The sequence below is a fragment of the Papio anubis genome, chromosome 11 (assembly GCF_008728515.1).
Source record: "Papio anubis isolate 15944 chromosome 11, Panubis1.0, whole genome shotgun sequence".
NCBI lineage: Eukaryota > Metazoa > Chordata > Mammalia > Primates > Cercopithecidae > Papio > Papio anubis.
In genome coordinates this window covers 29143553-29170056 of record NC_044986.1, presented here as the reverse complement: position 1 = coordinate 29170056, position 26504 = coordinate 29143553, and the positions used below count along the sequence as shown (strand labels likewise).

Here is a 26504-nt window from a genome sequence, read left to right as displayed (position 1 = left end):
ATGATCCAGGAAAGACAAGAAATGTGTCTTAACCACAGGTATTTCCCATACAGCAGGCAAAAGTGGTATTATGTTCCACTCTCTGAATTGTTCTAATGTCTCTAACAACAATTATGTTAAACTGAACTCTAATATAGAGACCATCTCAATTTCAATATTAGCAGGAAACTTGCGAACAACTCCAAGATGCCATTTATTTTTTTAAGTGAAACTTTATGTATTTATAAATATATTCTCTATCTGATAATATATAAAGCATGTTAATAAAAGAGAATGACAATAACTAATTTAGTTCTTATATAGTTTTTGCTCTGACTGCCAAATTTTATGCCTAAACATAGCAACTGTATGAAAACTTATGATTGGGATTTTTTTCCTTCATATTTCCTTGTTTCAGATTTTTGATGTCTATTTCCTTTGATAAAATCCAGAAAAGTAAGAGGAAAATGTAATGTAACCCAGTAAAAGGAATTCCACAAGATGCTGAAACTTACCAAAGGGCCAGTTCAAATTCTGGGAGAGAGGAGTAACTAGCCAGGTAGGTGCCACAGTAACTGAATGAAAGCAAAGTGTAGTCCAGGAGAATGTTGCCTAAAATATAAAATCCATTATCAGGATTTGATTATGTTAAGACCATGTTCAGTTAACTATGATCTTACAGTTTATTTTCCTTTGCTAATGATTTTCACATAATTCAAAAGCATTTAACTATTAGAATAAGAAAGATCCTGGCTAATTTCTAAGACCATGAACAGAAAGCTTAGAGCAAAGCTAAGACCCATTTGTAAAAGATATTAAAGTGAATTAAGACCATGAGGTTACTATCTCTAGACTTCAATGCAGAACTGAGCATACTGCACCATGCATGTCCCAGCATGGTTTGAAATGACCCAAGAATCATCTCATAAATATATGAGACATTGTAATTAGAATAGTTATTTAGGCATCTTTAAATATCTTGGGGAGTTGTAATAATTCTAGCTTACTTCTTTATTTCTTTTATCTTAGGCCATATCTGGCCCTTAGCTTAATATCTTCCAGCTTATGGAATGGCTGTAAAAAGTGACCTACTCCTTTGTACCTATAGTTGATGAAAAGCAACATGAATTCCAAAGTCTTAGCAACAACATGTTTTAAAATGCATACCACGGGGAGGCCAAAACAAGAAGAGCCTGTCTGTGCTTCCCAGTACAGAGTGGTCTGATTTTCCCTCTTCTTCATCTGCTCTTCAGTGGGGTTGCACAGGTGCAAGCTTTGCCCTCACCTCAGTCTGTCTTTGTATGTTTATGTCTCTATTGCTTGTTCTGTGGATTTTTAATAGCTGTTTTCTGCTTTTCTTCTCATTCTCATTTTAATTGACCATAATATAATCCTGAAATTTTGCTTCTGTCATTTATTGAATATATTCAGCATAGTGTAATCAACAAAGAAAAAAGTGTATTTATTGAGATTCACTACAAAAACTGGTTTTTCTGTAGGCAGAGACCTTAATGATTTTTAAATGCTTGCTAAACAGATGTTTCCCTCCACAATTGAAGATGACCAACTTTAGATATTCTTTAAATCTTAGAAAATATGGTATTTGAAGAAAATGCCAAAAAAAAAAGAGAGAAAAATATATTCTCTATAATCCTACCACCAAACTTGGTAAATTTCCTTCTAGAATTTTCTTCTGTGTTTACTTGAAAAAAATACATACATATATATTTTTTTTAAATATAACTTTGCTTTTTATAGCTATACTAGCCATAGATTAAATATTATATATGAGGCTGGGAGAGAGAGCTCACGCCTGAAATCCCAGCACTTTGAGAGGCCAAGGCAGGTGGATCACTGAGGTCAGAAGTTCGAGAGCAGCCTGGCCAACATGGTAAAACCCCGTCTCTACTAAAAATACAAAAATTAGTTGGGCGTGGTGGCAGGCAGCTGTAATCCCAGCTACTCAGGAGGCTGAGGTTGGAGAATCGCTTGAACCCGGGAGGCAGACAAGATTGCACCACTGCACTCCAGCCTGGGTGACAGAGTGAGACTCTGTCTCATAATATATATATATATATACACACACACACACACATATATGATAATCCATTTTTAAATGGAATTGGATTATAGTGCTACCTCAAGTTGGTTTTCAATTTATGTTATATTGACAATTTTATATTATCTTAACACTTCTTTAAATGTGTGATTTTTAATGTTTGCATAATACCCCTTTATAGTATATTTTATTTAACTATATCGACAATACTGGAGATGTAGGTTGCTCCAATCTTGTGCTATTATGACAGTGCTTTTTAAACTCTTTTGCCTGTAAATCTTTGACTATATTTTTAACCATTTCCTAAAAATTGAATTCGTCTTGAAGCAAGTATACTGAGTCAAATAGAGTAAATATTTACTTCACAGAAAGACTCTACCAATATATAGTCCCACCTTCAGCAAATAAGAGTGCTACCAGTTTCACTGCATTCTACCTAGCAATTATGATCTTAAAAAAGTTGTGACCTTGATAGACAGAAAAATAGCATCTTGGTTTAAATCACACTTTTTAAAACAAATCTTGAGATGAAACATTTTTTGATGTCTTTGGTCATTTGTAGTTTTAGTGATTTGTCTGGGTTAATTTCTTTTCCATTGTTCTAAGAGGCTGTTTGTTTTGTTCTTGTTTCATTAATGCTCTGAAAATATTTGATCACATTTGTCCAAATATTTTACCCAGTTTATTATTTCCCTTTTAATTTTTCATGGTGTTTTGATGTTAATCAGTTTTAAATATATATACAATCAAATATGTCTGTCTTAAAAGTTTTTGTTTTGTGTGAAAAGTTCTTCCCCTTCCTGGAATCACTCCTCTATTCTACTGTATTTTCTCCCCTCTCTCTCTCTCTCTCCCCCCCTCCCCTCAGAGAGAGAGAGAGAGATAGTTTCGCCATGTTGCCAGCCTGGAATGCAGTGGTGTGATCTCGGCTTGCTGTAATCTCTGCCTCCTGGGCTCAAGCAATTCTCCCACCTCACCCTCCTGAGTAGCTGGGATTACAGGCACATGCCACCATGCCCAGCTAACTTTTGTATTTTTAGTAAAGACAGGGTTTCACCATGTCGGCCAGGATGGTCTCGATCTGCTGACCTCATGATCTGCTTGCCTTGGAATCCCAAAGTGTTGGGATTACAGGCAGGAGCCACCGTGCCTGGCCTGTATTTTCTACTATGTTCAAGTGGATTTGTTATTTATATTGAATGCTTCTTTTCATCCGATATAGACCATGAGTATCTAACTTCATACTTTTGTTAAAATATGCATTTTCTTAACACTACTGTTGAATAATCTATATTTTTTCTTCTTCCTTCTTCTCCTTATTCCTCCCTCCTCCTCCTTTTCTTCTTCTTCCTCCTCTTCCTCCTTCTTTTTGGTGACAGCCTCTTTCTTCATTTACTCAGCTTTTATATAATTTAGATTCTGTCCCAAGTCTTCAACTCTCCCACTGATCTGGTGATCCCTGCACCAATGCCACACTTCTAATTACTATGGCACCATAATATTAAAATGCCTTGCCATCATTCTCTTTCAAATTATTCTCACTCTCTTATGTTTTATTTTCGCAGATGAATTTCGGAATCATTTGAGTACTCCTTGCTGTCTAAAACATATGATAAACCTACAAATTACTTTCTATGACAAATCTCAGAAATACATTTATAATAACCAGGCTTTCCAACCAGGAATATATTTCTATACATTTAAATATTTTAAATCAGTGATTTTTGTAGTTTTCTTCACCTAGGTCACTCACACTTATTTTTTTTGAATTATTTCTAAGTATGTGTATCTTCTAATGGGTACTTATTGGGTACTTATTTCAAAACCAGCATCTTACTGTGCATTCTTTTGTTAGTCCTAGCAGACTATTGCATTATCCATCATCTCCTTTCCCATAGCTATATTTTTCTTCAGTTTTATATTTTGTTGCATTGGCTAGAACTTCCAGGTTGCTATTAAATAACAGTGAAAACAGGTCTGATTAATATTACTGGGAATTCCTTTAGGGCATCATTATTCAGTATGACTCTTGGGTATTGGTTTGAACTAACTTTCAATTGGCTCAAACAGAACTATAGCCAAATAACCAACCTGGGGAAATGTTTAAGACAAAGTGTAGTTATTGTCCACCTAGATAGTTCCCAACATGTGAATGGGTTATGTTTTAAAAGTTGTCTTAAACTGTTGAGAATGCAAATTTTACCACAAACGAAGTATTATAAATTACAGTGAAGTTCCCTGACTTCACCCAAATACTTATTTGACCCTTAAGACTACAGAGCTAAGTCCAGCCTCAAGCATGAGCTTTCTGCCCATGGGGTGTCCAATGAGGGAATCATTAGTTGGAGGCTCCAGCAGATGTGCAGCAGCTCAGTATGGGTCAGCTGTATCTAAGAAGGAGTCAGTAGGCCGGGCGCAGTGGCTCACACCTGTAATCCCAGCACTTTGGGAGACGGAGGTGGGTGGATCACTTGAGGCCAGGAGTTCGAGACCAGCCTGGCCAACATGATAAAACCCCATCCTCTGCCACAAACATTAAAAAAAAAAAAAAAAAAAAAAGCCAAACACGGTGGTGCAAGCCTGTAATCCCAGCTACCTGGGAGGCTGAGGCAGGAGAATCACTTGAACCCAGGAGGTGGAGGCTGTAGTGAGCCAAGATCATGCCACTCTACTCCTGCCTGGGTGATAGAGCCAGACTCTGTTAAAATAAAATAAATAAAATAAAATAAACAGTAATAATTCAAATGGTAGGCAACACTGAGCACTTGGCATACATACATATACAATATATTATATAATTTCATCTATCATCATCACCACAGCCTTCACATTAGACACTATCTTTATCCCTATTTCATGGATGAGGAAATTGAGGCTCAGAGACTTGACTTTAGAAGCTATACAAACATTAATTTACCTGGATTTTCAACAAATAATAGGAAAGAAGAAAAATCATTGTTCTGAAAAAGGCGATAGTCTTCTAGTCCAGTGCTTCTCAAAGTTTAATGTGCGTATGAATCACCTGGGCAATTTTGTTAAAATGCAGATTCTGATTGAGTAGATCTGGTGTGGGAGCCAAGTTTCTGCATTTATAAGAAGCTTTCCAGGTAGCACCAATGTTGCTGGTAAACAGACCACACTTTGAACAGCAAGGCTTTAGCTAACATAATTAAATCCTCAGTGATCAGCTTGATTCCTTCTTTAAAAATGTGTATTAAAAAAAAAAAAAAAAAAGCCAGACCAGGCATGGTGGCTCATGCCTGTAATCCCAGCACTTTGGGAGGCCGAGGCAGGCGGATCACTAGGTCAGGAGTTCGAGAACAGCCTGACCAACATGGAGAAACCCCGCCTCTACTAAAAATACAAAAATTAGCTGAGTGTGGTGGTGCACACCTGTAATCCCAGCTACTCAGGAGGCTGAGGCAGGAGAATCACTTGAACCTGGGAGGCAGAGGTTGCAGTGAGCCGAGATCGTGCCACTGCACTCCAGCCTGGGTGACAGAGCAAGACTCCATCTCAAAAACAAACAAACAAACAAACAAACACCTTTCAACAAAGAAACCTTCACATAATAGATTTAGTCAAATCTTTAAACAAAATCCTTCAATTATGGGCAGAGGAAGGGTTCTCCAGAATACCTTTCAATTTGGTCCTTCTGGTCAATCCTGGAAAGCTGTATATGTAGATGAGGGGTTTTAGCTTCCGGTCAGAAAAAGCCACAACTTCATAGGGGATGTTAGTTGCCACGACGCCCACAATTCCATTACTACACTGGAGTACAGTCTTGTTCTTGGTTTCAATATTAATAAATATTACATAGTTCCCACAAGGGTAGCAAATGGTGTTGTTGTTGACAAAATGAACATTCTGCTTAGGGAATCCTTGCACCCATCTTTGGGAAAAGATATGTCAACATCAATATAATACATTTCAAATACTTTTTTTTTTTTTAAACAAAGCAAAGGGTCATCAAAATCTTTGAAACATTTCTATTTCCATGTCCTTTCTGCCCCCAGTTTCTAAGATAAAAGAACACACATGCTGGCTGTGAGATCCATTTGAGTCTATGAATTATAGAAATTTAAATGTAGACCTAAAGTCCCATAGGTCTCCCAGGCCTTCTTCAGATAACTTTTTCAGCAAAGGAAACTCTCTGACCAAACCTGAGAAAGTCTCAGAAGGACTTCTGGGGTCTTGTATTCTTGGAAGACAAAAAGTGCAAATAACAGACAAAAGAGCTTGATCTCAACACAATGGCATCCTGGGCCATTCTTTTATAATTAGTTTGATTTTTTTAAATGGACTTTAAAAAACAACTTTGCATAGGACAACCTGCTTTGTGGTTGTAAGCGGAGTAGGAAAATTGCTTATTTACACAGATGAAGAGTATGTGGCCATATTTTAGATTTAAAAATAGAGATAAATGTAGAAAATAAAAGGAACGAAGTCGATGTTAATGAAAGGCTAGCACACAAAAAGAAGATACTCTCAAGTAAGGAGTGCGTGCTAAGTGTGTGATAGAAAGAAGGAGAGGAGATGAAGGAGATTCTATTTTTATTTAAATATTAAAGATACGCTTGAAGATGGTGGAAAAGGCAAGTGAAGGACACTGGTTTGGTGGGAAACCTCGAGACAATAGAGTGTCCAGGACTAGCAGGGGATGCTCTATAGGGTGGAGGTGAGGGCTGGGGGGAACACCCTAGAATGCAGAAAAAAAAAATACCACCTATATCTGCGCAGTGCTTGATGCTTTTCAAAGGCCACTATAAATGCAAATAAATTCAAAGCTAGGGGATGGGAGTTAGAAGGATTCAGGGTCCTAACTTTGGGGGAAATCATCAAAGGTGGCAAGGACGGGATTCCGGCTGTCGCCGGTGGAGAGGGAGGGGGAGGGGGATGTGATCAGGGGACCCGGATCACCAGCAGGAATCCTGAGCCAGAAGGAAGAGATGAAGGGTGCAGGGGGCGTTGCTGGGTAAGGGAAGCGGGGGTAGGGGAGGGCGGTCAGGGTCGCAGAATAAGGAGTGGGAAAGACAACTGGGGACGGGGTCAAGGAACAAGTGGATGGGGAGCGGACAGGGGAGGTCACACGGGTAGGGAGGCTGCGAGAAGGCAATAGGGGCAGAGGGGAAGGGGTCGAAGCTGCAGGGAAAACCGCCCCAAGGAACCAGAGGGAAAGGAGGGAGGAGGGGACGTGGGGCAGGAGGTTCCGCGGGACCCAGAGCGGTCGCGGGGCCGTGGACACCGCACCTCACGGACAGGGACGCGCCGCCGGCGGAGTGATAACCTTCGTCGCGCTCCCGGCCTTGCGCCATGGGCAGTGTTTTCCTCAGGCGGGAGCGGGCAGCGCACGCAGTACCCCAGGGCGGGTCGGTTACCTTTCCTCCGCCACCGGGCTGCCGACTGCGACGCCGCCACTGTGTACACCTGTATCCCGGAGACCGTAAGCCCCGCGCCCATTGGCTCTGTGCTTTGGCCCGCTCCCTCCTGGGCCGAGCAGACTGGTGGAAGGTCCGCCGCTCTCGGCCAATGGGTGAGCGGCAAGCCAAGCGAGGGGCGGGCCCCTCCGAGTGTGGGCTGGAAAGGCCCAGGTCCGGGCCAATAATTGCAAGTAAGACTCATGCGTACAATCTCCGCGTTTTCGAAGGTCAGAGCGGCCGGATCCCTTGAGGCTAGGAATTGAAGACCAGCCTGGACAATATGGCGACACCTGCCGCGCCCGTGCCCCACCTCTACAAAAAATTTTAAAAAGCAGCCGGGCATGGCGGTGCACGCCTGTAGTCCCAGCTACTTGGGAGACTGAGGTGGGAGGATCGCTTGAGCCCGGGAGTTCAAGGCTGCGGTGCGCTGGGATGACGCCACAGCATTCCAACCTGGGCGACAGAGCGAGACCTGTCTCTAAATAAATAATAATTTTTTAAAATTAATAAATTTCTAAACAGACTTGCATTTAGAGTGCAGACTGTGCCAAACATTGTTGCAATGTCTTCACATCTCCCATGATCCCCATTTTACAGACAAGTAACGTGAGGAAAAGAGAAGCACATAATTTGTCCATGGCTACAAAGTTGAGTGGGACTTTATTTTATTTATTTATTTATTTATTTATTTATTGTTGAGACAGGGTCTCACTCTGTTGCCCAGGCTGGAGGGCAGTGGCTTAATCTTGGTTCACTGCAACCTCCACCTCCTGAATTCAAGCGATTCTCCTGCCTCAACCTCCCAAGTAGCTGAGATTACAGGCACATGCCACCACGCCCAACTAATTTTTTGTATTTTTAGTAGAGACGGGATTTCACCATGTTGACCAGGCTGATCTCAAATTCTTGACCTCAAGTGATTCGCCCACCTTGGCCTCCCAGAGTGCTGCGATTACAGGCGTGAGCCACCTTGCCCGGCCCTGAGTGGGACTTAAATGCAGGTCTAGCCTAATTTAGAGCTCCAAGCCCGTAAGTACCATATAACACTTTGAAATGTACCCTCTTGCTTCCTCAGGGAAGCAGACAGCTCTGGAAGTAACCTGATTGAATGGTTGGCAGCTTGTCATTCCCTTTTCTCTCCCATACCTTCCCTTAGACTCCCTCCCTTACCCTTCTCCTTCCTTTCCCTCCAGTCCTCTTCCCTTCTCTACCCTTCCCTTCCTTTCTTTATGTCTTTCCTTCCTGTCTTGCTTTCTTCTCTCCATTTCTTTCACAAATATTTACAGAGCATCCCGCATGCATTCATGCATGTGCTAGTCACTTGGAAAAAATAGAAAAACAAATAAAATTTCTTTCTTCTTGGAACTTAGAGACTGGTGGGATCCAGGGAGTTGGGCTAGATATCCACATTGTCTCAGATGGTCTGTGTAAGTTGTGAAAGGATTTATGAAAGTGATTTTATACAAGAAATGTTGTACAATTCACAGATTGTTAGGCCTCCTAAATGCTTCATACAATGCCCTATGACTCTTACTGTACAACTTGCCTGCTTAAGTAAGGCTGATCCCTGTGGACATGTGGAGTTAGCCATGCTCTCTAGCTATGCTGGAGAGTCAGCTCTTATCTGCACTTCTGCCTGGTGTGTCCTAGGCTAGGCTTCACACCTAGGACACGATTAAAATCTCTTACTTACCAAGGTTTTCACCAAAAATAAAAGTTGCTAAGAGTTGACATTATAACATGTAATTAAAACTACTAAAGAAACAATTTTACATGCAAGGTGTGTAAAGAAAGTAAAATGTGTTTTTGGTGAAAGCTTATAAGAAGTCATGGGAATGTGGATTTTTTTTCTGCCTACATTTAAGTGTTAAAGGATTACTTTAAGTAAAAAAAAAAAATCTAAAGGTTTAAATAAGTTGTGGAAGGTTTATAAAAATTAATTGTAAGAGATTCCATGTGTGAACATATTGGCTAAAGTTACAGGGGTTTTATTCAGTTTTTCCATAAATTAAACATTGGAATAAAAGCACAATAGGTTTTTCTTAGAGAATTGATCTGCTCTTTCACACACACACACACACACACAATTGTAAAGGGTTATACAAGATTTATAAGACTCTTACCTTATGGTTAAACGTTAAAATTGGGTAAATATTTCTATAAGGTTTTATTAAAAATTGGGTTTAACATTAATAGCACATTAATGTAAAGGTAAAATTTGGGTTATTTGGTATAACAGTCATACAGGAAGCATTATCAAATGTGAAATGGTGTTTTGCTTTTTTTGGACTATATTTGCATAAATGTGTTATTGGTATATGTTACAAAGTTATGAGAAATGCTTATAATTCTAATATGACTTAGTGTGGGTTATTAATAATTATAATTGTTATGTCAAATTTTGTGTGCCACAGAAGTAACCAAGTTTCCTTATCAATTGTGGCTTTAATAGTGGCTATCCTAAAACTTTTTATCAACCACAATTGTTTTCTTGTTCTAATCCTCTTTAGAAGGTGGTTTGTAATCAACTATAGAACTCTAGCGGGTGTTCCTAAATGCAGGTTTCTAATAACTTTGGAAATTGTAGCATTAGAATAGAGGAAACAACTTTCAGAACCCTCATGAAGAGCTGGAATGTTCATGAATATCAGAGTCAAGGAAACTTTTCTTTTGAGCTATTTACAGCTTTTAGCAATTGAGTATACTTCTGTGAACAAAATTTGGAGTAGATTTGTTTCTCTCTACCTAATTTTTCCAAAATTTGGAAACTATTTGTGAGTATTCTTAATTTATGTCTACATAGTTATTTGCATACATGCAATAAGGATCTGTTTTCTTTTGTAACAGAGCACATTTGGATAATTGGTTATTTTACCAAAGCTTTAACTGGAATGGTGTGCTTTCCTTTAAGGAATCAAACTTGACTTGTAAAGCCAATAAAAACCCCTTGGAGAATTGGCCTCAGATCTTGTCTGCAACAGTCCCTGTAAAGGTAAGTAAAGAATGACCTGTGATAAGTAAAGAATGTCACTTTCTGACAGGTCCAGGAGTCCCAAGTTATCTTGGGACCCCAAGAGGACAGGAATTTACTCAAATCATAGATATTTGAGGGTACAAACACATGACTGAGCTTGGCTTTACAAAGTCTTATCTAAGATCACTTCTATAGAGCAGAGTTCCATCAAAGCCAATTTAAAAAGAGCCTATGTGAAAAATAATTATTCTTGTTGCACTTTATACAAATAATGAGGCCAAGTATAACAAAGCAAATCAGTCTTACCATGATTTGTCTTTAGCAAAAATGAGAAACTGGAGAGAGTAATATTATGTTTCAAGAACTATGGTATACTTGTTATTAAATTCTAGTCTCATTAGTTGTTTTTAAGTTTATTTCTGCAATTTAGGCTAACCCTGCTTATTCCTGTAAACCAACCAATGATCTCTGACTGCTGCTCAGAAGAAACAAAAGGGATGGGTAATGTAAAAATCTGGATCAGTATTCTAATTCTTGGCACATCACATTCAGCTAATAACCCCATGTCAGCTTAGTTCCAACAGCTGCCCAATTCATGAAAAGCCTTCTAATTTAGCTTACTCGGAATAACTTTACTTATTTTGCTTTACACTTGTGCAATATATTGCTGTTATACTCTTTGTGTAGGAATACAGGACAAGCTTACTAAATGTTTTCTTAAACACGTATTAATCTCCCAGATATCACTTTTTGTCAAAACTCAAGAGTTTTGAATGGACCTTACCATACTGATACTCTCTGACTGAGCTCCTCTCTACCCTGAATGCAAGAGACCCTCATAGTTAGGCAGGAAATCATCGCCCCTATTCAGCCTGAAGAAGTTACAAAAGATGGATCCTTGTCCCTCTGCAACCCTTAGGATTAAGGGTTCTCTTATAAAAGAGAGGTGGGAAATGTCAGAGGCATGTGAACAAGAGCAACTCCAGCTTAAATAGGAGCTGGGTAAAATGAAGCTGAAACCTACTGGGCTGCATTTCCAGATGGTTAGGCATTCTAAGTCAAAGGATGAGATAGGAGGTCAGCACAAAATATGGTCATAAAGACCTTGCTGATAAAATAGTTTGCAGCAAAGGAGCCTGCCAAAACTCACCAAAACCAAAATGGCGACGAGAGTGACCTCTGGTTGTCCTCATTGCTACACTCTCACCAGCTCCATGGCAGTTTATACATGCCATGGCAACATCAGGAAGTTACCCTAGATGGTCTAAAAAGGGGAGCCATGAATAATCCACCCCTTGTTTAGCGTATCATCTTTTATTCCTTTACTTTCTTAATAAACTTGCTTTCACTTTGCACTGCAGAGTCGCCCTGAGTTCATTCTTGCATGAGATCCAAGAACTCTCTCTTGGGGTCTGGATCAGGACCCCTTTCCTATAACAATATCATTATACAAATAGAATTATAGATTAAAATAAGAAGAAAAGAAACATAATAGTATGAATGCTTATGTTAGGATCCTCACCTAGTGACAAAGATTCTCTGCCTGGCCAAACTTTCGTCGGGCTCCTGAACCTTTTCCTAGGCTTGTCTGTGCCCTTCCTTGTAAAATCCAGTTTTAGCAAAGAACACTGCTAAGTCAGTTTGGCCACACTGCTAAGTCAGTCCGTCAGTGTCCTCAATGTCTGATCACCCTCCATATCTGATCAGGTTCCTTATTCTCTACTGTCCCCCAGGTGATGTCTGATTACCTTGGCTTATGTGAACCCAAAATATCTGAGACAGATCTCAATCAATTTAGAAAGTTTATTTTTCTAAGGTTAAGAACATGCCCATGACACAGCCTCAGGAGGTCCTGACATGTGCCCAAGGTGGTCGGGGCACAGCTTGGTTGTGTACCAAGGATTTTTAGGGAGACATGAGGCATCCTACACAATATGTATAAGATGTACATAGGTTCAGTCAGGTCATAGGGAGATAAGAGACAAAAGATTACATTCCTTTGAGTCTCTGATTAGCTTTTCACTGAATACAACAATTTACATATGAGAGGAGGGTAGAGGAATAGTCACTTATGCCTAAGTCTGGCTTAGTGAAACAACAGGGCAGAGAAAGCCATCAGATGTACAGTTGTCTCTTGTGACCAGAGGAACGACTTTGAGTTCTGTCCGTCCTTTGTCCACAAGGAATTTCCTTGTGGGAAAATTATTTGATTGGGGGCGGGGGGGGATATGTAGCTTTTTTATATTTGTAGCTATCTTATGCAGGAATAAAATGGGAGGCAGATTTGCCTGACACAGTTCCCAGCTTGGCTTTCCCTTTGGCTTAGTGATTTGAGGGCCCCAAGATTTATTTTCCTTTCCTACCTGTCTTCAGCAAGAAGCCCATTAGGTCAATTTAGCCAGAATCCTCCATCAGCCCTGATGGTTGCTATTAGTAATTTTCCATCCACTGACCTGCTCCTTGGCTATAAATTCCCACTTGCCCATGCTGTATTTAGAGTTGAGCTCTGTTCTCAAACTTCCATTGTCATGGTTCCTACACCTTTCATGATGGTCCTGAGTAAAGGTGGCCTTACCATGCTTTAGCAAGTATCGTTGAATAATTTGTTCTTTAACATAAGCTGAACGGGCAGTGATAGGGATGGTCTCTGTGTGCATGCACCGCTTTCACTGAGGGTCAAACGATGAGGAGGGATTGCTGGATGGGGGTGGGATGGGCTGAGGATAATTTTTATAAAGACACTAAGGCAGGGCCACAGATTGGATGAACTGGGAAGGGCAGTGTGATTGGCGCAGAGGGAGATAAGAAGAAAATACATAAAATGAGGCTAGTGAAGGAACCAATGGCCAGGTGAAGGACAAGTTGAAAGTTCTGGCCTTTATCTTAAGAGCCATGAAAAGACTACTGGGGCTTAGAGCCCAGGAGTTCAAGACCAGCCTAGGCAACATAGTGAGACCTCATTTCTACTAAAAATACAAAAATTAGCTGGGCATGGTGGCATGTGCATATAGTCCCAGCTATTTGGGAGGCTGAGGCAGGAGGATCACTTGAGCCTTGGGAGGTCGAGGCTGCAGTATGCCATGATCTCACCACTGCACTCCAGCCTAGGTGACAGAGTGAGACCCTATCTCTAAATAAATAAATAAATAAATAAATAAATAAATAAAAGTAGGATGCTTTGGCATGCTGAATACTTTGAATTAAAGAAGATTGGAAGGCCTCAGAAGCAAAGTTTCTCTCTGACCTTTTTCTGTTCTCCTGTCTCCTGCCCCTGTTTCTCCACCAAAGCAAATCATAGACACCAGAATTCCTCTTCCCCAAGGTGGGTCATGGAAACTATTAATATGTATATTATGTATATTATAGAACCCCTCTCTCTCAAAGCAAAGCACAAAAACCTGGAAATATTACTCTAACCTTCCTCTGCCTTTATTTGTAGGAACTGGCCATAAAGAAATTCTCTGGCATGCCTGTCTAATGTGGATCATAAGCATCTTATTCCAGAGGAGTCCTGCTCTATACCCAGCAGGAAGGAATCCTACTCAGAGAGGTCAAGAAGAATGTAAACAGATAGGCTTTGCTGGGTTCCCCTTTCAATCTGTTACCATTATATCATACCCTTTTTGTCCAATCACATTTCTACACAGCTGTCCGTTCTTCATGGAGCCCAAGCATAAAAATACTTTTCCCTGGGTCTTTGAGTCTTTATTTCCGAAGCCTCCTGTGTGGTGTAAAACTTTGAGTTAACAATTTTTTCATGCTTTTCTCTTGTTAATCTGTCTTTTGTTATAGGAATGTCAGCTATAACCCTTATGATAGATGAGGAAAGGTATCACATCTTTTCTTTCCCTGCAAGACATTAAGTGGTTTTCAGCAGGGGAGTGACAGGATCAGGTCTATGTTTTTAAAAGATCATTTGGCTGCAGGATGATCAATTGGCTGGGGTGGGAAAACAGGGAGAATTGAAATAGGCAGATCAGTCAGGAGTCTATTCCATTCTCCTAACAAGTGGAGCCAACGCAGGATTTCTCAAATTCAGCACTGTCGGTATTCTGGGCTGGATTTGGCGATTGTGGGTAGAGTCCTATGCATTGTAGGGTGTTTGGCAATGTAGCACCTCTGCAGTTGTGACAACCAAAAATGCCTGTGCACATTCTCAAATGTCCCCTGGATGGCACAATCACCCCCAGTTGAAAACCACTGGTAAGTCAGTGTATTAAAAAGTTATTTTAAAAGGTAAAAATCTATAGGATTTGGTGATGGATTGATAAAAAGAGGCAAGGGAGAAAGGAGAGTGAAGGATGTTCCTAGATTTCTAATTACCACAGAGATGGTGGTGTCCTTCACCGAGATAGAGTGAGGAGGAAATGGAGATGTGTTTCTATGCAGAAATGTGAGGGCCAGACACACACCATGCTTCGTTCTTAAAAACTCATAAAACTGACTGACAAAATCTCATGTTGCAGGTCCCAGGGAAAAGTAGCAAGGAGGAAAAAAAACTTTCTCTTGCCACCCCTGATGACTTTGCTTATTTGTGTTTTGACCAAGCCCTCCCCACCCCACCCTCATACTTTTAACCACAACTAAGAAAGAAAGGCCACTATCCTTCTGCAACCTGGCCCGGTGTGGGGGTCAGGGAATCTCCTGAATATCATCTACGGGTATTCCCAGAAACCCAGCTAGAGACCTCCCTTAATTTTAAAGCCAACCCTAGAGCAGAAGAGGCCAGTCTTGCCCTGCTCCCAAAGTAAGTGACTGTCAGAGGATGAAAGGTAGGCAGGGAATATAGACTTCAGGAAAGAGATGCTGGCTTGGAATCAGCAGTGACCCTGGGAAGCTGAACTTACTCTGTGTTACAGCAAAAGAGGAACTGAATGGAATGAAATTGAAAAGGCAGTCTCGTGTGTATCTTACTCTTGAAATCTTGGTGTTATGGTTTAGATGGAAAGGGAAGTCTCTAGCTGGGTTTCTGGGGATACCAGAATGTTCTGATATGCAGGAGATTACCTGAGCCCTAGACCGTGCCAGGTTACAGAGGGATGAGTGGCCTTTCTTTCTTAGTCTGGAAGGGGAAATGCGGATCATCGCAGAGAATGGACTCGGAAGGATAAGTTAGGGAAATCGGTTCCAGTTCTCACATTGAAAGATTTGTGGGTATTAGAAACAAAATCTAAGACACACAAGTTTTTCTAATAACCAGTGTGTTCCACCATTTTTCGGAAGGGCCCAACTCCCCCAAACCAGCCCTGCCCCTCCCAATCTTCTCTTCCCTGGCAAATCTCCACCTCGCCACCAACAGCCTAGTCCTGGACAGAATATGCCTAATCCTCAGTGTGAGATTTTATACCTTTCTGGAACTCAGCTTGTCTTGAAGGCTAAAAGAGCAGTGGTTAACTCAAGTTCATTGAGCAAGCCCTAAAACCAAACCGGGCCACAGCCAGTCACAGAACAAAAAAATCCTTATTTCCCACTAAGGGATCATTTCAGTCCTGGCTTCTGTAGGGTTCCAGCCAAATTCCAAGATAATCTGCAAGATGAACTTTCACTAAGTTTTTCTCCCATTAATTTTCTATGACCATTTAAACATGTGAAAAGATCATACAGCATACTAGAACTTATTAAGTCAATGAGTAAGTGGTTTCCTGTTTATCAGCTAATTGTTTGCTTTTTGTGAAATGCACCTTGTTTATGAGAAAAGTCAAAAAAAGAAGTTGGCATTGTTTCTCTGTGTAAAAAGAAATATTGTAAATAATGAATGTTTTTAAAATAAAGGAATAATCTGCTATGATAGAGTATCTGGTTATTCTATGGCAATTGACCCCTTTTATAGCAGTGATGACCACAATTTACTAAGCTGCTATTATGTGTTTGGAGCTCCATAGAGTCTGAGTCCTCCCACCAACTATGCTACATAAGAACCTGTGGCTCAGAGAGATGAGTGAGACTCAAAATTACACATTTAGTTAGTGGTAGAGCTGGATTCAATTGTGGGTTCACCTGCCCCTGAAGTCTAAGCATTTCTTTTTCTTTTTTTTGTAGAGATGGAGTCTTGTTATGTTGCCCAGGCTGGTCTTGAACTCCTGGCCTCAAGTGATATTCCCACCCTGGCCACCCGGAGTGCTGGGATTACAAGTGTGAGCCACTGCGTCTGGCCTAAAGTCTATGTCTTCTGCACAGGTTTTCTCTCTGCTCTGCTGCCGCATCCATGCATGTTTATATAATAATAGCTAACTTATATGAAGCCACTTCTCTGTGCCTGGCATTGTACATCCTTATAATACATGTATTATTTAATCCCTGTTGTAGAGACAGGAAAATCGAGTCTCAGAAAGTTAAAATTTTTTGCCCAACATCTCACAAGTTTCAAATGAACTTGAATTCAGGTAGTTAATTGTCTTAAAAGCACTCTTCTTTCCAGCAGACTTGTAAATTTCAAAGTAAATTGGACATTTAGTTTAAACTTTGCATTTTTCTGGAAAAGGAGAGGAAAAATAGGAAATCCTTCATAATTTCCAAAAGTTTTAGAATAAATAATATGGGAAGAGGCTACATTGTTATGGAGATCCTGGGCCAGTTAGTGAAAATGGCTGAATGTTATTATTTAGTGCATTTAATCTACAAATTCAGACTTCATTTTCAAGCTTCAAATATTTTGGAGGTATCTGTGGAGTATAGTTTTATGACTAAATTTTGTGTCCCAAGATGCTTCCTTTACTCTTGATGCTGAAATAACTACACTAGATTAAATACAGAAAGGGTTTGTAAGTCAACATTCAAGAAAATAACACACTGAACATGTGGTTTTAAATAATGTTTTAAAGAAGAATGAGAAGGTTATTTTGCAAGACAGAGGGGATTGTCACAACATGCCCACCTGGAATTCTAAGGCAAGAATATAAATGGAGACTCATAAATCATTTGTTCAATTATTTTCAAATTAGTTCTTAAAAATTTAAAGTCAAACACAAATTATAAGACTGAAAAGTAAAACTTCAAATCAAAATTGTTTAAAGCAAATATTTTTAATTTTAATGAAATTTTATTAAATATTTTTATATAAAAAATTTGCAATTCTAATATTTATTATTCATGTAGCTGTCAAAGAATTGGTATCAAGCTTCATACATGTTATATCTAGACCTACATACATACAGAAACATAGGACTAATACATTTTTTTCTATATTGCAAAACATTCTTCAGCATCCATGTACAGCTATTGCCAATACCACGCTAACGCATGACAACCCCTGGAACCAAACAGAGTTGGAATCAAAGAGAAGCAAGAAAATAGTCACTTGATTGTACTGGGAAACAATACTTACTTATTCACAAAGCAATACTGAATGAATGAATACATTCATGCTCTCTGAAAAAAGGACAAATTCCTTAATATATTTTTCTGAGATGGAGTCTCGCTCTGTCGCCCTGGCTGGAGTGCAGTGGCACGATTTTAGCTCACTGCAACCTCTGTCTCCCAGGTTCACTCAATTTTCCTGCCTCAGCCTCCCGAGTAGCTGGGATGATAGGCACATGCCACCACGCCTGGCTAATTTTTTGTATTTTTAGTAGAGATGGGATTTCGCCAGTTGGCCAGGCTGGTCTGTGACTCCTGACCTCAGGTGATCTGCCGACCTTGGCCTCTCAAAGTGCTGGGATTACAGGCGTGAGCCACAGCACCCGGCCAATATCTTTTATCTTATCCAAGCATTCCCACCAGTCAGATCCTCCCCACACTCCTTAAGTAGTTTCCAACTCTGATGTTGAAAGAGGCACAACACACAAACCTCACAGTGTCCAAACACAGTAGCCTTTTGTTTCAAGGACATGGGGCAAATGTGAAGTCACGTGGCAGAACTTTAGAGTCACTGTCATGCTGGGGGAGTGTTGAGAGGTGGACCTCACGTGACAGTGGTGTGGGCCCTCTAAAGGGTGGGGCCCATGGCAGGGGCACACCTTGTGGGGTCTATGGGTGGCACTATTTTTACTGGTGGAAGGTATTTGAGTTACAGGGGGCAAAGCACAATGGGTCTGCAGCTCAACTCTTGCCTCCTCAGAAGAAATAATTCGATTGAGGGAAATAAAGCAGAAAAAGAGACCGAGGCAAGTTTCAGAGCAGAAGTGGAAGTTTATTTTAAAAGGCTTTAGAACAGGAAAGATAGGAAAGTACACTTGGAAGAGACCCAAGCATGCGACTTGAAGAATAAGCACAATGTTTAACCTTGATCCTAGGACTTTATAGGCTAGCCCCTTTCCCATAATTCTTCCCTTATGGGGGGCTGCCCACGTGCACAATGCTTCTTCTTTACCTTTGGGAACTGAGCACATGCAGTGTGTTCAGGAAGTTGTACATATGACCATCTGAGGCTCTCTGCCCTTTTCTCTGGGAGTGCCCCTAGAAGGTCATACTCTACCACTTTGTCTCTTCTTTTTTTTTTTTGAGACGGAGTTTTGCTCTTGTTGCCCAGGCTGGAGTGCAATGGCACAATCTTGGCCCACTGCAACCTCCACCTCCCGGGTTCAAGAGATTCTTCTCCTGCCTCAGCCTCCCGAGTAGCTGGGATTACAGACATGTGCCACCATGCCCGGCTAATTTTGTATTTTTAGTAGACCTGGAGTTCTCCATGTTGGCCAGGCTGGTCTCGAACTCCCGACCTCAGGTGATCTGCCCTCCTCGGCCTCCCAAAGTGCTGGGATTACAGGCGTGAACTACTTCACCTGGCCCATTTTCTCTGTTAATGTGTATGCCCAGAAAGTTCCTTCTCTCTGGTGCCTGCATTCAATTAACACTTTAGTGCAATAATTGTGGACCATCAGAAAATGGCCTCTCCCTGGCTCCAGCTGCCAATTTATCACTTTTAGAGAGGCAATGTAATAATTGCCGAACCATCACCTGACATTCCTAGTGGGTGGGGGAGAGCTCTCTCCTTCCCTGCTCATGCCTAACTACCTGTAACACTATGGTACATGCTTGAGAAACTAGTACTTAGTGAAAGATAAAATAACACAGGAGGAGGAGGAAGACTTTGGAGGAGATGACAAAAGGGGAAAACAGTGGAATTTATAAGAATGACAAAATACATTGCAGAGTAATAAAAAGTAAGGAATCTACTGCCTGGAAGTACTTGGTTTGTGATGGACATGGGACTTCTGATATGTGCTGCAGTCTTGGATGCCAGGTTATTACCAGTTTTGCAGAACACTGACATCTATGGACTCGAACATGGACTCCATGTAAAGAACTACAAGGATGATTAATAAACACAAACACAAATCAATGTGCACTGTTGCCTAAATATCACCTAAAATAGCATGTTAGGAAAGCACCAAGTACCAAGTGTGTGATGACATGGTCTGAAGAAGTGTCTGAAGACCATCATTCCACATTCCACATTCAATAACATCATGAAGACTTAAGATCCTCTTCAAAAGCTTCAAAGCTCATCTTTACTAATTTCTCACAAAAGCAAACCTCCTTCCAAAGTATAAACTTAAAACCACTAATGTATCAATATATTCTATTTTATATCATCTCATTGGACTTCCCTTCAATTTCCTTGGCCTTCAGGGTTTTTCATATTGTTTATGTTCCCTTAGACTAGAGACAAAGAAACAACACTTTCCAAAAAAATACATGTTCTGTGGCCTTTTTCACTGGTAAAACCCCGGCGTAACAATAAAATTGCCTTTGCAAAGATTATGACAGTGAAAGAAATCCAGCATGGCTGACTCCATCTTGCTTCTAGCCTCACAGGCCAGCTGTCCTCGCTCATTCCTGGGTGTAGGTCAAGCTAACCATGGGAAGAATTTAGTTTATAGTTTAACTTTGAAGCAAGGATGGTAATAGTCTCTCCCTAAAACTGACCCCTTCCTTGTTTGGGGACTGAAAACACCTTTGTAAGACTAATGAAAAGCCACAAGATTAGGATTGTGGGAGGGGCCTGAATTCTGCTAAAATGTAGGCATTGGTAACCAATGAAAACCAACCATTGTTTTCTATAGTCCCTGACTACTAAAATGTAGGTATAGTTAAGCAGTAACCAGCAGTTACTATTTCCTAGCTTGCTGTTCTGTAATTTCTTGCTGTTCAGGAGTCACGAAGTCAGAGGTCATAAGATTTGTCATTGCTTCTACAGATGACATCACTATTGTCAAAACCTAAGACTGGTTTTTGAAATACTTTTCAGACTTCTGCATTCTGGTAACTGACTAACTCCACCCAGACCCATGATTCGTATCAAGGAACCGACTCAACCAGTGGTCCCCACCCAGAATTGATTCAGCACTTGAAGACAGTTTGGACACTCCTATGATTCCATCCCCAACCAATCAGCAGCACCCATTCTCTTAGCCCTCTACCCACCAAATTATCCTTAGAAGCCCTAGCTTCTGAGCTCTTGTAGAGGCAGATTTGAGAATTAGCTCCTGTCCAACCACTTACCTGGCCCTGTGATAATTAAACTCCTTCTCTACTGCAATACCACTGTCTCAGTGAATGGCTTTATCTGTGCAGCAGGCAAGATGAACCCACTAGGTGATTACAATAAGTTTAGAAGTAGGCGTTTTGTTGCATTCTATGACAAAAATTTGAGTCAACATAAAGTGAGGATGAAGTGGTGAAAATATTTGAGTTCAGATTAAACTCTCAGAGGCTATGTGGCATGGAGAAAAAAGCCCTTGACCTTAAAGTTCTCACTCATAGGTGGGAATTGAACAATGAGAACACTTGGACATAGGGTAGGGAACATCACACATCCCTTTGATTTAGGCATATGGGTGAAGTCTAACTACCAGTCCTCTCCGGGATAGTGACCTATTCTTTGTTCCCCCAAAGGAGCCTTATGATGGGACAAGGGATTAATCCTTGGGCACACCTCACAGGCTTTGACTACCTGTTGGATGGTCTGTAGGAGATTTGGCCCTGTAATAGGGATTTGGCCATTTGATGAGTGTTTTCAATACCCATATGAAAAGTTTGGTGGAGGGTATAAATACCTTTCCTTCTTCTGTCATTAACCACCCTGAGGGGAGAAAACTGTGCCTCAGTGAAAGTCCCCATTCTGTTTCAGTAGGGGAATATTGGGGCTTAATCTCTTGGAGGGAGTTGCTCCACACCAAGGGTCCTTCCGTAGGTATTTCTAATGGGAGGTTCCACCTGGCAGCAATTTTGGCCTCAGCATCTGCCCGATGGTTTTATTCTGCCTTTTCTCCTTCACCTTTCTGATGGCTTTGGCAATGTAAGATGCCACCTCCTTGGGTTTTTGCACTGTGTGCAATAACTCCATAATTTCCTTGTGGTATTTAATGGGGGTTCATTCCCCCAGAGGTTATGAACTCCCTTTCTTTCCATATTAGAGCATGGACATGTAGGATTAGATAAGCATACTTGCTATCTGTATAAAGATTTACTCTTTTTCCTTTTTCCAGTTCTAAGGCTTGGGTAAGTGCCACTAGTTCTGCTAACTGGTCACTGGTCCCCGGGGGAAGAGGCTTACTTTCAAGTACAGTTACATCAGTAACTATGGCATAACTTGCCCTTCATATCCCATTCTCCACAAATGAACTTCCATCGGTATATAGATTAAGGTCAGGATTAGCTAAGGGGACTTCTAAGAGATCATCTTGGGCAGTGTAAGTCCAGACTATAATTTGTTGGCAGTCCTGCTCGATTGGTTCCCCATCCTCCGGAAGAAAAGTGGCAGAGTTGAGGGCTGCACATGTACGTATTTGAAGCATCGGTCCCTCAAGGAGTAGCACTGGGTATCTAGGTAGGTGGTTTTCTGATAGCCTACTTAGGATGTAGCCTACTAGGATGCAATAAACTTCCTTTGGCACCTAGTATGCCATTTACATCATGAGTAGTCCTGGCAGTGAGATCCTTTCCTTGTATTATTTTGAGAGCCTCTGACACTAAGACGGCCACTGCCACAACTACCCATAAACAGTGAGGTCAGCCTTTTGCTACTACATCAGTTTCCTTACTTAGGTATGCCACTGGTTGTGGGGATGTCCCGCGAGTCTGAGTAAGGACTCCAAGAGCTATCCCTACTCTCTCTGTGACATATAAAGAGAAGTTTTGTCCTGTGGGAAGGCTTAAAGCTGGAGCTTGTACTAGGGCCTGCTTTAAGGTTTTGAAGGCTGTTTCTGCCTCTGGTTCCCATTCTACTAGATGAGTATTTGCCCTCTGGGTCTCCTTGTTTAGAGTATAGAGGGGCCTGGCTATCTCGCTGTATCTGGAGATCCATAGTCAGCAAAAGCCAGTGATTCCAAGGAATCCCCGTGCTGTTTTAATGCCTTAGGGCGAGGATAAGCCAATATAGGCTTTCTACAATTTCTAGGTCCTGTGACAGCCATTTTGCTATTACTCGCCTTTGGGACCTGTATTTTTAACCTCCTTGTCAAATTTGTTTCCTCTAGAATCAAGGCCATGAAGCTACAGATGGTTTCACGAATGGAACCCCAAAAGAGCTCAACTAACAACTTCTACCAAGGACCCCTGGACTGACCTGCTGGCCGTTTCACTGGCTTAAAGAGTTCCCCTCTGGAGGTCACTACAACTGCAGGGCCCCTTCTTCGCTCCTATCCAGCAGGAAGTAGCTAGAGCAGTCATCGCCCAATTCCCAACAGCAGTTGGGGTGTCTTGCTTAGAGCGGGGATTGAGAGGTGAAGCTGGCTGGGCTTCTGGGTCAGGTGGGGACTTGGAGAACTTTTCTGTCTAGCTAAATGATTGTACACACACCAATCAGTGCTCTGTGTCTAGCTAAAGGTTTGTAAACACACCAGTCAGCACTCTGTAAAAACGCACCAATCAGTGCTCTGTGTCTAGCTAAAAGTTTGTAAAGGGACCAATCAGCACTCTGTAAAAACGGACCAATCAGCACTCTAAAATGGACCAATCAGCTCTGTAAAATGCACCAATCAGCAGGTCGTGGGTGGGGCCAAATAAGGGAATAAAAGCTGGCCACCCCAGCCAGCAGAGGCAACCCCCTCTGGTACCCTTCCACTCTCTGGAATCTTTGTTCTTTCACTCTTCACAATAAATCTTGCTGCTGCTCACTCTTTGGGTCCGCACTATCTTTATGAGCTGTAACACTCACTGCGGGGGTCTGTGGCTTCATTCCTGAAGTCACTGAGACCACAAACCCACCAGGAGGAACAAACAACTCCGGATGCGCCAGCTTTAAGAGCTGTAACACTCACTACGAAGGTCTGTGGCTTCACTCCTGAAGTCAGTGAGACCACAAACTCACTGGAAGGAAGAAACTCCAGACACATCTGAGCATCTGAAAGAACAAACTCCGGATACACCATCTTTAAGAACTGTAATACTCACTGACCGCGAGGGTCCGCAGCTTCATCTTGAAGTCAGCGAGACCAAGAACCCACCAAAAGGAATAAATTCCAGACACAAGACCAGAGTTGACAACCCATCTCCACCATACAAAAGTGTATTGATTTGGAGAAAATCACTTAACCTCTGCCCCCCAGTTTCCCTATCCCTGAGATGGTAATGTTAACAGTACTTACATCTTAGGATTGTTGTGAGGATTAAAGACTTTTGGGGTAGAACATTTAGGAGATACTTGGCAAGATGTGTACATTCAACAGATGAGATTATCTCCTGTATGCTGCTTTACAACATTTTGATTTAATAGTATATCTCTGGCATGTTTCTGCATCAGTATATATGAATCTACTTTATCCCTTTTAACAGTAGGGTTTTCCCCCCTGTTCTTTAAAAAAAGTTTCTTAAATCTTAATTTTTCCCAATATAGCATATATTAATAGTAAAAACTCAAAGTGTATAGAAAGCTTTTCAAATGACAACAGTCACCACCTCATTTCTTCCCACCTGATCCTTTCACATCTCAATGCCATTCTCTAGAGCCACCTTCCAGCTGAAGAAACAGAAGAGAACCAATACCCTGGAAGCACTCCCCTACATCGTGCACCCACCCTTTTCTACTCCCTTCCTTTCCTCTGTATGTAACTACCATCCTGAATTCTGTGATTATTGTTCCCTGCTTTTCAATTCTACCATGTATGCATGAGCCATAACTAATGTGCTGTTTCACTTTGCATGTTTTTAAAGTTAACACATGTAGAGTCATACCATATATATTATCATGACTTGCTTTTCTGGCTCAATATCATGTTTTTGAGAGGGATTTAAGTTGATAACTATAGCTGTACACTATTTGTATTCATTGTTGGGTAGATGTCCATTATATGAATATGACACAATTTATTTATCCATTCTTCTCTCAATGGGCTTTTAATATCCCCTCAATCTTTTTTCTATTCAAGCTTCTTTCTTTCTTTTTCTTTTTTTTTTTTTTTTTTGGAGACAGCGTCTCACTCACTCTGTTGCCCAAGCTGGAATGCAGTGGCATGAACTCTTGATCTTGAGCCAGCAGAATCCTCTCAGATTCGTCTCTTAGGTTGATTATTAAGAACTGTAGTTGTAAAAATGCACGTATTGTTTCCTTTTAACTGTGGCTATGAGCAGTGTGTCAACGTAAAAGGAAGAGGGTGAAGCAAAATTAATGCAGAGAGGTAATTTGAGCCAAGGTTGAGGGTTGCAACCCAGGAGTATAGGTTCAAGTTGCTCTGAATAGACACTCTCATTAGCAGCAGTTACAAGTGGATTTCTAAAGGAAAAAAAAGGGGCTTCAGAGAGTGGGCTGACACATAGTTGTCTGTCAGGAATTCTCATTGCTTTACAAAAACAACATGGATTAGCAGCTGGCTACACATTGTTAAGCTATAGGCTGTGGGCTATAGTGTTTGCTGTGGCATTATTAGGTTAATTTATAGCTACTTGTGGCTATAACAAGCAGTTTCAAGAGGTGAATACACAGCTCAAAGCGGGGAGTGGGGCATGATTGCTGTCTCATTTTAATGTCTCTTTGGGCCTAATAATTTGAAATGGCTCACATTCCTCAGATGAAAGTTCTTTTCTTTCCTCAAGTGTATATTCAGATGTTTACACAACCACAAAGGACTTGGAGAGGATCTATTGTAATGCACACCAGTAACACAGTACAGTAGTTCACTGGGAGAGTATATTTTCAATTTCTTTCTTTGAGGAATTAACCTTTTACTTTATCTATTGATGAGGTGGATCTTTCAAATCATTACAACAAAACACTACATTATTCACACTAAATTACGGGACAGGTCATTCCAAGTAAAACTTTTAAAGTAATACCTTGATGTGAAATTTTTTTGTTTGGCCATTCAGAGGTTTTGCCTTGCCAAGTTTAAATTTACAAGGTTATTTGCATGAAGTCATTAATGTGCTAAAAAGTCAATTTCCTTAAAAAGAGTTAAGCAGTGCCCACATTTAGCAAAAACATGGTCAATTTTTAAAACTTTATATCCATTTCTTGCCTATTTACTAAATTAAATAAAAATATGTAGTGATCACATTTATTTAACATATTCTATGCCAAGTGCTGCTCTAAGTGCTTTCTGTATAGTAACTAATTTAATCCTGCCACAAACTCTATGTCAGAGACATTTGAACCAGAGCAACTCCATCTTGAGTGAGGGCTAGGAAGATGAGGCTGGGACTTGCTGAGCCGCATTCCCAGAAAGGTATTCCTAGCCTCTAGATGTTTATGGTTAAGGGAACAGATTGATAATGTTTACTAAACAGATCCAGACTTGGGAGTGTCCAGATATCCTGATATCATGAGAACAAGAGCATTCCTAATTTTGCTTTAAAGATAATAATATTGATTCTTGCAAAACATAGTAATTACGAAAATTAATCCTTTATCACAAACCCTTGTAGCAGAGCACATCTCCCCATGATCTTTTTTTCATCCTATGTATACAGGCGTTGTACCTGGGGTGGGCACCTTCATTCTCTTACTTTCGGGAACACCCTACTCCGCCTATGGAGTAGCTGTTTTTCACCACTTTATTTTCTTAATAAACGTTTTTGTTTTGCACGGTGGACTCGCTCTGAATTCTTTCTTACGCGAGATCCAAGAACCCTCTCTTGGGTCTGGATCAGGACCCCTTTCCCGTAACATCTATACAGGAGGCATAACATGTTTTCCACC

At 40.9% G+C, this 26504-nt stretch overlaps 1 protein-coding gene and 1 long non-coding RNA gene across 7 annotated transcripts in view; one reads left to right on the top strand and one right to left on the bottom strand.

Moving 5' to 3' along the window:
* CFAP43 (cilia and flagella associated protein 43) overlaps nucleotides 1-7833 on the bottom strand; it is a 108630-nt gene extending 100797 nt beyond the window's left edge. For 5 of the 6 annotated variants that reach the window (XR_651926.3, XM_009215316.3, XM_009215314.3 and 2 more), the window contains exons 1-3: nucleotides 7289-7479; nucleotides 5677-5930; nucleotides 495-591 (exon numbers count right to left, since the gene is read on the bottom strand). Coding sequence is in view for 4 of the 6 variants with exons in the window: in XM_009215316.3 (XP_009213580.1) it covers nucleotides 495-591; nucleotides 5677-5930; nucleotides 7289-7353 (416 nt within the window). In the remaining 2 variants the exon portion in view is untranslated. Of the gene's footprint in view, nucleotides 1-494; nucleotides 592-5676; nucleotides 5931-7288 lie in introns of all 6 variants that reach the window. The other variant, XM_009215317.3, reaches the window with a different exon arrangement.
* Nucleotides 7834-8346: 513 nt separating this feature from the next.
* Nucleotides 8347-23044, top strand: LOC108580456. Its single transcript, XR_001891534.3, has 4 exons — nucleotides 8347-8487; nucleotides 10370-10450; nucleotides 13872-16609; nucleotides 22849-23044. It is a non-coding gene; the product is annotated as an uncharacterized LOC108580456 (long non-coding RNA).
* The last annotated feature ends 3460 nt before the right edge of the window (nucleotides 23045-26504 follow it).